The sequence below is a fragment of the Prunus avium genome, chromosome 5, assembly GCF_965620075.1.
Source record: "Prunus avium chromosome 5, drPruAviu1.hap1.1, whole genome shotgun sequence".
In the NCBI taxonomy this organism is placed as follows: Eukaryota; Viridiplantae; Streptophyta; class Magnoliopsida; order Rosales; family Rosaceae; genus Prunus; species Prunus avium.
Genome location: NC_142288.1, coordinates 19,182,458 through 19,195,276, shown reverse-complemented (window position 1 = coordinate 19,195,276; position 12,819 = coordinate 19,182,458). Strand labels below are relative to the sequence as shown.

At 35.7% G+C, this 12,819-nt stretch overlaps 2 protein-coding genes across 2 annotated transcripts; both read right to left on the bottom strand.

The window, feature by feature from the left end:
* Window positions 1-1,495, bottom strand: LOC110757123 (zinc finger protein ZAT4). Its single transcript, XM_021958673.2, has one exon. It carries the CDS (start codon window positions 1,341-1,343, stop codon window positions 339-341), a length of 1,005 nt encoding a protein of 334 aa, XP_021814365.1. The 5' UTR covers window positions 1,344-1,495; the 3' UTR covers window positions 1-338.
* A 7,116-nt stretch (window positions 1,496-8,611) lies between these two features.
* On the bottom strand, window positions 8,612-11,718 carry UMAMIT8 (nodulin MtN21 /EamA-like transporter family protein). The gene is made up of 7 exons (XM_021958734.2): window positions 11,201-11,718; window positions 10,974-11,039; window positions 10,095-10,211; window positions 9,719-9,953; window positions 9,403-9,564; window positions 9,044-9,195; window positions 8,612-8,929 (listed from the first exon to the last, which is right to left on the bottom strand). Exons 1-7 carry the CDS (start codon window positions 11,407-11,409, stop codon window positions 8,803-8,805), a joined length of 1,068 nt encoding a protein of 355 aa, XP_021814426.1. The 5' UTR covers window positions 11,410-11,718; the 3' UTR covers window positions 8,612-8,802.
* Window positions 11,719-12,819: the final 1,101 nt, after the last annotated feature.

Here is a 12,819-nt window from a genome sequence, read left to right as displayed (position 1 = left end):
TAATATAATAAGAAAAACAATTCAACTTTCTGTATTTTAGTCACTGTATTCTAGTCAACAACAAATACATAACAAGTTGTTACTGCAGTTGGAACTTGACCAAACAGTTGTTGAAACTTCAAAGTACAGAAACAAATGAATAATGGTCAAGAAAATGAACAATTCCCAATAGCTGAAAAAGAACAATATTTGGTTTTTGATCTTTGACTGAAAAACTGAAAAAAGAGTTTCAGTTTTCACCCATTTGATCTCATTGCTCAAAACAATCAAATTCTGTTTTTTTTTACCTTGGATCCAGATTTTGGTGGAAAAGTCTGTTACTTTTATACAGTTTCAATTCAAGCATCAGATAGCACGCTAAAATCATCTTCTTCCTGAGGAGCTGGCAGGTTGAGATCTATGAAACTCTCTCTAACTTCAGTTTTTCCAGCAGCCATTGATCTCGAAGAGCCCGAAAGGTGAGATCTTTTGTGGCCACCAAGAGCTTGGCCAGAACCAAAAATTTTGCAACAAAACGGGCACTCAAATAGCTTCTCACCACCTGCATTGTTGATTGCTTCGTCTTCGTTGCGAAAGCAAATTTTTTTATGTCCGCACATTGCTTGATAAGATCGAAACAGCTTGCTGCATTTCTCGCACCGATTCTTGCCTCGAACTCTCTTCAGTTTGATCCCCTCCAATTTCTCCACTGCTTGCTTACCATGTTCTTGATCTTGGTCTGATTGATCTGCTTGCTGCTGATCATTTGTTCTTCTCATCCACACATCTCTTGAGAGCATCATAAGACACATAGCAACGTCTTCTTCAGGAGATGTATCAGAGACCGAGCTCACCGGTTCAGGCTCGGCCATTGACTCGGCCAAACTGGGTTGTGTTGAATTTGTCAACATGGGTTTTTTCTGCAACTCCAATTTCTGGCTCTGCTGCTGCTGCTGCTGCCTCTGATTCTCTGTAACAACAACAAATGATCTCCGATTCCGCTTGGATCGTCTCCGAGTTGGGTTTTTTGACTCGGTCTCGCTCTCTCTGTCTTGAATGACAGAGCCAGCATCAACTGCAAAAGAGAACTCAGGATCTGCAAGCCTGAAACTCCTCTTTGGGTTCTCTCTCAACCCATACACCAAACCCTTCTCTTCTTCTTCTTCTTCTTCTTCCTGTAGTTGCTGTTCTTGTTCTGGTTCTGGTTCTTCACCTGAGGATGAAGATGAAGACGAGGCTGACTCAGTGAGTTGCTGGGTCTTTGGGGGAAGAGGAAGAGTGGCCAAGTGAGCCTTCATGTGACCACCCAATGCTCTGCCATTAGCAAAAGTCCTAGCGCAGAGCTTGCATTTGTGCCTCTCCATTGGCACGGTGCACAGCAGCAGAGCAGAGAGCAAACCAAAGATCAAAGCTTTAAGGCACTATTTCTTGCTTTCTCTCTCTAAAGCATTGGCCTTTGGAGACTACTAGTATGGAGAGAGAGATTGGGAACTTAAAAGGAGTAGGTGACAAGCATTCCTTCACCAAAAGACACACACAACCCAAAAAATATAAATTTATATTTCAATTTAACATATACAAAATATGAAGCAAAAAAAAAAAAACAGTTGTAAAATGTTCAAATAATTAATAATAATCTAATTAGATTTTTCTTTAGTGTGCCAAATTTTTTTTATAAAGTGTGATCATGAATGGGGAAAGAGGGACAAGTAACATGCAACCCTTGCCCATTTCAGTAATAAACTTTTCTTTTTTACCACCTTTTGGATTAGGCAATTAAACTCCTTCCATGCCATGTTTTTGAAGGCATGTATGCATATACATATATATATATATATATATTTAGTGTCAGTGTGGCACTCATTGCCAATGCCATTATGGATTTGTTGGTTTCAAGACCAAATTGATTATGTAACATGGTTTAGTTTCAAATGTATGAGGGGGGCCATTTTTGGTCATTTGCAATCTCATATTAATTTCACCAAGTTTTGTTTTGTTTTTTTTTTTAATCAAGAAATTTCTCACTTGCCCATACTTTTGTTCCTCTTTTGCTTGCTTTTTTTCTTCCCATATTTGTTCATGATTCTTCCTTTTCTTTTTTCCTTTATTCTTTGAAAAAATATATATATATTTGGCTTGTTGTCCATTTGCTTAAATGTTGATCAATGCACAAATCTTGCAAAAATAAAAGGTGCCCTTTCTTGGCATGCTCTCTCTCTCTCTCTCTCTCAACTGTTGATTTTTGTGGTCGATTTTACTTTTCTTCTCACACATTTTACCAATTAGGGCCGGCTGTATTACTTGAATAAAGTAATAAAGGTGAGATTTGAGAACCATAAGCATGAGGGATTCCAAAATTAATGGCTCCCCTTCTTAAAGTCAGAAAGACAGTTGGGTTTGGGGTTTGTTGTTGTAACAATAGGCTCCCTCTAAATGATAGGATACGATCATGTGCTATAAAGTTAAAAACATGAATTTTCACCTTTTTATTTATTTATTTTACAAGCAATATTAGAAGGTGAATTTGAACTCAGGACTTCGAATAGAAGGATAACGACTTTGAATCACTTCAGTTATAAGCTCCTTATTAGATAATATTGTTTTATTGAATAAAATTTGGTATTTATTGCATTTTGATATTCATACCAAAAATGGTATCGTTATTTATGCTGTAATATTTGAAATTTAAGCCACCACTACCAACCATCTGAGAAATGAGAATCAGTGATAACAAGCAAAACATTTACTGTGGTCATTAATATTTGAGAATCTGTTACTTTTTCCAGGGAAATCAGCACCAACTGTTACATTGCAATAAGATGCTTTTAGCATGCCATTGCCGGCCGGTGCTTTTCTATGGGCAGTTACATCCAGCGCCTGCTACTTTCTGCTTTTTCTTTTAACATTTCTAATATTTGTTTGATAATTTGAATATAGCAAATTAGCAATTTTTACCCTCCTAGCTTGTGGATAAAGTGAGGTTAAAAATTATAAAATACTCAAATTGAATCCGAGAAGCAAAATCAACGGGTGCAATTTTTCTCACTACTTTAACCCAAGATATACCCTCACAACTCTTCTCAACACTTTACACGTGTTTATTGACATAACCATCCATAGTTCCATAAATACAAAGTAAAGAGTTAACTATGATTATGTCAATGAAGACGTGTCAAGTGTTGAGAAGGATGGTGAGGGTACACCTTGAATTAAAGTGGTGAGCAAAAATATTTCCAAAATCAACAAGTTCATTTAAGAACTTAAATTCTTTGTAAGCCATAAACTTTCTTCAACACTAGTTAGATGGGGATGGTTATGTTCACGATCGTAAGGCCAGAGCTATAAGTTTTTAACGAAAGGGCCAAGAAGTCCAAATATCTTAATTGAGGCGGCCATTATTTGTAATTTTGTTTCAAAATCGTATATAATGCTGCAAATATGTTTTGCAGCATATGACTCCGCTACTAATCATCATGATGATGAGACTAACCATGACTGACTTCCAAATAATCAGCTAGACTTTCCCATAGTACATATGTCGAGAATTTCACATCAGAAAAATCTAAAGCATTGCTGATTAATTTTTTTGTGTTGGGATGTTCTAATTCTATGAAAACCAGCCAACCAAAATGCCCTATGCCTGGCAACTCCAAAAAGATGGGGATGCTAACTATGCCAGCTCCAATCACTTGAGTGCTTATTTCTATTTTTCTAATGCAACAATCGGGATATTCCAATAAGATATCTATGAACTGTAAAACATTTTTATTTAGAAAAAAAAAAAGTGATTATTAACTGGATAATCCTTTTTTTAGGTGAGACCCAAGGGTATCCACCGCCGACAGTAGTGACTAATCCCTTTCGCCGCGGGAGCTCTCCCAATGGAGGTAAACGGCTGGCCACAAAATGCACTCCATTCCCATGGACGGTTAACTGGATAATCCTTTTATGGTGATCTTTCACATGCTTCTTCCCTTTCTTTTTTTGGCCGTTTATACCCAACATTGTTTTTTCTGTCTTTTCTCATATGTCGTTCAAGTCGTAATTCAGGTGACAAGTATTTTTATAACTTAAGGGCCCGTTTGAAAATCATTTCAATTTTATTTTTTATTTTTTATTTTTTGTGCTAGAATATAGAGGAAAATGAGAGTGAGAATGGGAGTGAGTGTGAGATTATGAGAGAGGATGAGAGGGAAGGCTGGGAGGGAGGAGTAACAAAAGTGAAAACAAAAACTTGAAAGTGAAAACAATTACAAATAGATTTCAGTTTTTAGATTTTGTTTTCACTTTGTTGTTAGTCCTCCCTCTCATCTTCCCTCTAAATCTCATCTTGACTCTTATTCTCATTTCCATTCTCCCTCTTATTGCTCTATACTTCAGTACAAAAATGAAAATGAAAACTAAAACTAAAATTGAAATGGTTATCAAACGGACATTAAGTTGTTAATACAAAATAACTTACATACAACACGATATATGAAAAAAAAAACAAAAGAAAAAAAGAAAAAGAAGAACAGAAACAGCATTACTTTGCTTTTTGTTGTTGCAAAGTGGATCAATTTATGGCACCGAACATGATGTGACTGCGGTTGGTTGATGAAGCAGTTCTAGATTTGTATCTGTTAATAATAAATAGCAAAATTATGACACTTCTCACAGCTTGTCTTAACCTTTAATCCAACCTTTTTCTATTGAGTTATCTTTTTGTTTGCATAATGTACAACAATCAAACTATAGTGTACAGTGGAGAAGTGTAAACTCATAATCCCAATCGTACATCAACCATCTTTCTTCGAGTAATATCACGAGAAGTAAAAATCCAACACAAAACTTTGAGTGCGTAGCTAAATACTGTTAACGATTTTATTTACGAGTTTTCGATAAAGGAGTATTACGCTTTTTCAATCGGCCATTAACCCTATAATTGTAGCCTATCCCAACAAGCTTCCATATTTGTAGTTATTTTTCCACGTTTTGTAGTTACCCTAGTACATGAAAATTATATTTTTCTAGCTCTAACCATGTGAATTGCATCTTCTAAATCCAGCAAATTCGCATCTAGTCATTCTTGATTTGTCTTACTTTTATAGCTTCGATTAACAAAATATCAGCTCACGCCTTTAAAATTCCAGGTTCCGCCATTAACAGCGACATTTACTATTATACATTACACACGTGGTGCGTACACTATATGTGAGTGTACACTATATACTTGGCTTTTGACCTATGCCTCGAGGCATGCGTGTTGCTATATTGAGACAAACTGAACCACACAGAATTGTCAACATATGCACCGTCCCCCTATATATTTTTTGAAGTATTCAGTTTCCTCCACATAAAAAGGTAGAGAGTTCAAGTGTACCAACAAACCCAGCAAAATTGTACTTAGCTTACTTGGATTGTATGATTGCGTCCTTGTATGTTCTCCACTCCACCATTGACCATTCTGCATTACCTATTAACTTTTTCAAAGGAAAAATTGAGGAAGGTTTTCTTCAAAATAAGAGGCCTCAAGCACTTGGTTATAAGTTTGGTGTGTATAATGGGATTTAAGAGTACGGTACATGTAGCTCCAATTGTAGAATACTTGTTACTCCTACGCTCTGTATTCGACTTCCGACATCTAAAAAGTATTAAAAAAATTGGTCAAATACATGATGCCCCTTGAACTTTGGGGTGTTATTATTTGACCCTTTTCTTTTTATTAATAGGGAAGGATTTGAAGTTGAAACTTTCTCCAACGTTGAGAAGATAAATAGCACTAGACGAAGAGCTAATTAGTTTTGGTCCTTAAAAAAAGTTTGCTAGCAGTGGCTATAATCTTTGACGATGAATATCACGTTTTCACCTTGGAATATAATATTAGAGAGTTTACTGTTAATTCTTGTGGGTAGGGAAATCAAAATGTGTTTTTCACTTTTGCTTTTCTCTCTTTACGGCTCACCTTCTTCTGTAATCCTAGAGAGATTAAAAGCTGTAAATTACTTTATTCATATGCTCTGGAAGAACATAAGGTTTTTTTTTTTTTTTTTTGGGTAATATAAGCGATTACAAAGTGTTATTGGGGTTAGAACCTAAGATCACTGACCTACAAATCAAGACCATTTTCCACTCAGCTAGACCACATTGGCGGAAGAACAAAAGTTAACAGCAAGAGTGAAGCGCACTTTGTGGATTCGTTAGGTTAGGTCTATGTTGATTTGCTTTGGATTTGGTCCAAGTTGGGCAGTCTATAATGCATTATATGTTTCAGACTATAAACTTGTAAGTGATTGTTTGCTTGAATCTGTCTAAAAATATTAAAACTATTTCTAGAAAGAAAAAAAATATTGTCTCAGAATTTCAAAACCACGATCATGATTCATGTTACTGCCCCCAGCCAACTCTAGCATTAAACTAAACAAAGATACAATTTCGGTTTGGCTTCATTTGCCTTTGTCTAAATTGATGTCTTTGTTGGTATGAAGCCCGTCTTCCAAAGTCCATTAAGTATCATGGAGGCCTTTAAAGTTTGGGCCACTTAAAGAAAATATATTCAAAGTCAAATCAAAGAAAAAGATGACCACCTTATGGCTTTTGAAAGTGCAATTGACCTGTAGCTCAAGAGCAGTTACTCTAAAACTCCTATTTTCGAATTCCCCCTCTTCCAATATCGCTTGTATAAAAAGAAACCAAATAAGCCTGAGAGAACTCATGAGACATATTGAAGTGGAATACTTCTGCATGATAAATAATGCTTTATTTAATTACCATTTCTGTGTTGATTCTAACATCATTTTCAGGTTGAAAGTTTAGTTTGTAGGGTTGATCTTTATATTTGATAGCAACTTCCCAACTTCATTTTTAAAGGATTTGTCACCAACCTCCATTTTGCTTCGTTTTACTGTGGCTGTGCGATGGGTGTGATTCCCAAATGTTAGGTGACTTGGGATGTCACATGCATCACGCCTCTGCATATATACTTTTTCTTTTAGTACGATTTGTTAAATACCTCCTAACTTTTAATCTATACTCTACTTTTATTTTATGAGAAATTCTTGAGTTTGATGGGTAGATCATGTCATTGTCGGTCACACGCATAAGTAAAGGGGTTTCTACAATAGGTTGGGACCAGCATGGTATCGTATCGTGTGAGACTCAAATACACACATTCTTATTTGTGCGTGTGGCATGAAAAATGACATGATCCACCCACCCACTGGATATGATAATTTCTCCTACTTGATATTACAATTCAAAATTCGACTAGTACTCCAACCATATAGAGGCTTAGTTTAATATGGTCCTTTGGAAATACGTAACAATTTTAAACTACTACCATTTCAATATGGTCTTTCACAAATACAATTTGAACTAGCAAGGGTGTATGTGATTGTCGTCCGAAAAAAAGAAGTTTTGTCATGTCACTCCTAGTTGCGTATATAAGCTCAAAGAGCTACAATTCATGGTAAATCACACGATCTTGAATGCATGGATAACTATTTGTATCTACTCTATTACAATAAAAACATGTTTAAGCTGTGTGGTAGGAGAGCATCTTCCATATATATATTACTACAACAAATTATGTGAAATGGGTTTTATAGCTAGTCCCAATTGTTAGGTCATGTTTCAAGTGGCAAATTTCTAGAGCCATCCAAATGGTCACTGGATCTACGTTCCTTTAATAGATAGACTTTGTTGGCCAACCAAAAATATCCACACACAAAAAAAGTAGACTTTGCTTCATAAAGCATTTTTATGAAAATCAGCGTCAATCTTTGAACAGAGGTCATTATCATGACCAAACCATACACAACCAACGTTTAAAATCAAAAGCTAGCTAGAGTTGTAGTTGGATTCTGCTTTTTGCCAAAGTATCTTCTTTCTGGTCAGCTGCTTTCAAAGGCACCAAGTTTAAAGTAGCGCACAAACTCACCAAGCTTAATCATGGAATAGCATTTGCAAATCTGTCTAAACAATAATTTATGGTAAATCATAATTAACAAAGCATGTGATTGTAACAGATTGTAACAAGTGACACGTTTTGAGTGAAATGGTAATGTTGCACGATGGTATACGTGACGAGCAGGGTCGTATTTTGCAAAGTTCTTTAGAAGATAAAAGCACATGAGAAATTAAAATTGTAGTTAAATCAGTTGTAACTTGTTTGTACAAATACAGTATACAATATATTTAGTCCCATCCCAAGCCAGCCTAGAGACTTGGTGTTGTATATATAATGTTTCTACATCTAGAACCCCAAAGAACCTTCTTTTTTTTTTTGGTTAAGTATATATTTAGACTTAGTGACTCAAAAATGGTTTTGCAATATGACCTCAAGTGTTAGTAACTTTCTCCTCCTAAAAGAATGCCAGCCAAAACAATAAAAACTAAAAATCTTTTGCACAGAACTTCTATTTGGCTGCACTTGTAGTTTAGAAATTTTCTATAGCCTCAAAATGGAACCCTAATGCAAATCTCAGAAGCCCAAATCCATAATCTTCTCAAGCACCATCTCTATAAAGTAAAATATCCCAAGTCATATACAGAGCAATACAGGTTGGTTGCTTGCAGCCCCCCCAATCACCTTTCTGCAAAAAACAGTTAAAAATGTAGGAACTCTTTACTGATAAATGTTGAGCATTTGAGCAGAGTATAAACTGTTTTTCCTTTCTGATTTTTGGCCATTATGCAAAGCTTGTTCCATCATATTGTTCATAGATCAGATAGCGATCGGCATTTCCACATTAACACTAGTACTATGCAAATCTTGTTTCTATCTCTCTAAGAAAATGAAGCCAAAATGTATATACAAACCAGGTGATGTAAAACATATGTTTATCAACTTAATAGAGGCTTCTCTGCATCAAACTCACTTTCAAGGTCAACAACATCTAAGTAAACTTCCTTGCCCTTGGCCCATAGGAAGAAGTAGAGGCCAGTAAACATGAGGCACATGCCAGCAAAGCTGCATCATTGAGACCAAAAAGCAAGAAATTAAAACAAAAATAGTTTCAAAATTCGAACACTTTCTCACATACTAATTAAGCTCACAAGGGAAAGTGCTTGATAATTGATGTACCTTCCAACAGTGACGCTCTCTCCCAATGTCACAAGTGAGAGAACAACTGAGCAGACTGTTCCAACGGGGCTAAACATGGAAACCAAAACAGGCCCTCTTTTCTTCATTGCCCATCCATTGAAGCTCACACATACTCCACTCACTGTACCTGCCTGTGCATTAATTAAAAAGGTCAGTTTTTAACAATTTTAGACTCTAATTTACAAGCACCCTGTTAAAAACAAGGGTCATATGTGCCAAGTCTCCGGGACTAGTCCAGGTGACGACGGGTGGAGAAAAGGATTAGGATTAGGATTAATTGTTGGTTCAGACGCATTTGAATGCACCAAAAAAATAGACACACAGAGAGGCATATTTACCAGTAAAGAAAAGCCAACCATGTCTCTTGCACTCACAAGTGGCCAACCAGTTTCTATCTTGCGATCTTGAACAAATTGTATTGCTGCAGTTATAAACACCCCTATCAAAGATGTTATGGCGCACAACGACACAGGTGCAGGAAAATCACGCAATGTTGTAGCCTGTCAAACAACACAAAAAACACTGATTCATATATGACACAAAGAAAACATATAAAGCCAAGATCAATGCTTATATTGCCGGGCAGTCTAGCAAGAGAGCATTTTCCTACGACACGAAATTAACAATTTTATTCATACTTGTTACTATATTCACCTGTAAGACAATAGTGCTGGACAAAACAAACACAGCAGAGAGGAGATACAAGCAACCAATAATTTTCTGCCTATCAAAGACAGCGTCAGGAGCATGAGCTTGAAATTGGGCCTCTCTTTCCGCAGGAGTGGTAGTGCTTTGCATTATGCTCATTGTGATAGCGCCTAGCACACATAGCAATGTGCCTAGAATCTTCACTTTGCTGTAGAGGCAACTAATTTTCATTCTCTCCAATCTGCATAACCGTTATAAGTTACGTTACGTCATGTTAACTAATCTAATAATTTGTTACTTCTTTCTCTCTGTCTTGTTCTTACTTTTGCATTTACTTGGAGAAAAAAAAAGAGAGAAGAAAAATAGATGTTAGATGAAGTACCTAATAGTACATGCGATGATGAAAATAAAACCAGGGGCAAGGTTTGGCATGGCTGTTGCCATTGCTGGTGAAGTTAGCTTGATGCCCTTTAGGAATAAGGTCTGGAATAAAGTTACCCTGCAAAACAGAAAAACAAGAAAAGCACATTTATTACCAATTTCTCTTTAACTATTTTTAATGTACTTCAACCAAATTAAAAGTTCAATCTAGTAGTCCTTTATTGGTCAGAAAATTAAGAACCTATTTCAATTTTGTAGAAATATTTGTTAAGATTAGCTTCTTCACAAGAAAGTCTTTTATATTGCATCAAACATGAATGTACCCCTATAACAATAACACATCGAATTGTAATTTGGAAAAAGTTTGGACATTGCTTTGAAAACTAGATTTATTTGTAACCCCCCAAATAATAGAAGTATAACCAACACAAGCCGTTTAGAAGCATAGAGTGATTTTCTCAAAGATGAAGATATTGCGTCAATAAGTGTGACTACGAGATTAGTTGTGGAATTTAAACTGGGGCATTTTAAACCTTTATAGAAGAACAAAAAAAGTTATTTTAAACCAATATTTTATTAAAACAAACTAGGAAGAAGGGCATCCAGAATTCATGGAAAAAAAAAAGTGAGGGCATCCAGAATAGAACAAAATCTGGGCAAGGAAACTCCAATAGACAAATCAAACCAAGCAACACGACATGCAAAGTTTCCCTAATTTATGCAAACAATTTCTATTTAAACCAAGTACTCATTGGATTTTCAATTTCTCAACCCAAAAACAAAAACAAACAAAAAAGGTCAAAGTATTAACAAGGTTTCCTGGAAAATTCAATAGAAATGTAAATTAAATTAGAAACAAACATATTTAAAACTTCCATACCCTCCAAAAGCGATGAAAACCAACTGAATCATCAACTTCAAGCTGACTTTCGAGGGCCATGTATGCCTGCAACACAATTACATATGTCATCAAACCTCCAAATCCACTCAAACCCAAAAATTTAAAGAAACAAAAAACCCAGAAATTATCAATAAAATACTAAATGTCATCCATGGAGAGAGAGAGAGAGAGAGAGAGAGAGAGAGAGAGAGAGAGCACATTTCTACCTTTCAAAAAAAGCAGCAATAGGAGAGAGGATGATGAAAGTGGCCAAGGTAGAGAAAATAACAATGGTGAGAGGATCAAGCCCCAAAGACATAAAATAACTCAGCAACACAGAATTCCCAGCATACACAAATTGCACCCCTACCAATCCCCCTATTATTGCAACATCTTCAACCACCTCCCTCTTCATCCTAAACATTTCCACCAACATATTTTCCTTGTGCCCTCTCTCACCAAACCAAACAAAACCCAGAACCCAATTAGGCCTGAGATTTGTCTCTCCCAAGTATATAGAATATTATATATATATCGTACGTTAAAGTGACAAGATATATATTAATGCTTCATCTTCTCCCCTGGTTTTTCATCTTTTCGGTTTGGTTTTTTGCCGTCCTTTCTGTTATGGTTTTGTCTTTAATTTTTTCAGTTTTCGCATCAACCTTATTCAGCTAACGTTCATGGGGGTTGAGACTTTCTAATCTCTCCTCTATCAGCCAGTCTTCTCCCGTCCTTTCGGGTGAATGGGAATCTCTCTTTGTCCTTTTTTAGAAAAAATATAATAAGTTAAGTGCTTCTGTTTTTAAAATTACCCCCCAAAAATTCTATCTTAGTTTTCTTCTCCTCATTTTAATAAACTTAAGAATTAATTATTGTTTTGCCCCTCGTATTCTTCACGAATTCTTAATTTTCCCTTACTTTTTGTTGTTTTACGTTATCCAACTTTATTAAGTTTGCTGTCAAAGGAGTTTAGTGTGAGTTAGAAACTTCATTCTCTTAAGTGAAAAATTATAATTCATTCGTGCCACCGAGGAAGATTTAACGGGACAAACTTAACATAACGGGGTAACTTAAGACACAAAAGAAAAACATAAAGGAGGTAAGTGAGATAGGAAGAAAATTAAGGGAGAACCTGTGATTTTGAAGAGTAGAGGGAAAAACAATAATTAAAACCTAAATTTAATTATGTGCCTAGATTTTTGCTTGTGTATGTTTTCTTACCATATCGGATCTCATTTGCTAAATTTTCTCTCTAAAAAATAAAGGACTTTTTGGTGGACAAGCGCTTTCCACGTTGCACCTACCGACTAAAAATATCACTTAGATCAATAATCTTTCAGTTTAGCTTTTGCAGAAGCACAAAAATCAAACTTAAGAAAATAGTTTAGCCAGCTCATTTGTTGATGGCTGTCGACCTCTTTGTTCTACCTCCCTTTTATTTGCCTTATAAATGAGATTAAGACTAGTGATTTAACATTTTTTTTTTTAGCGTAAGATATTCAGTTTGTAGTGTATCAATGACCAGAACATGACTAAATTCAACGTCGTTGCCTTAAATTGTAACAAGTATAGTCTTCAATTTAGAGGGTGTATTCAGCTGGGACTTTAAAAGACTATTTAAGAATAGAAAAGTCTCGTGAAATTAAGCAAAATGTAATGACTTATAGGATTTCTCACACACACACTTGGCCACCATCTTGACTTATAAGATTTGGAGGGACCAAATGAATTTAACTATCCGTAATCTTCACCACGATACTTCCATTCAAAGTTTGCCCCGTGTCTTTTTCGAAAAGAAAATTGAAGCTATTTGTACAGCTGTAAATTGACTTTCAATTTTTAC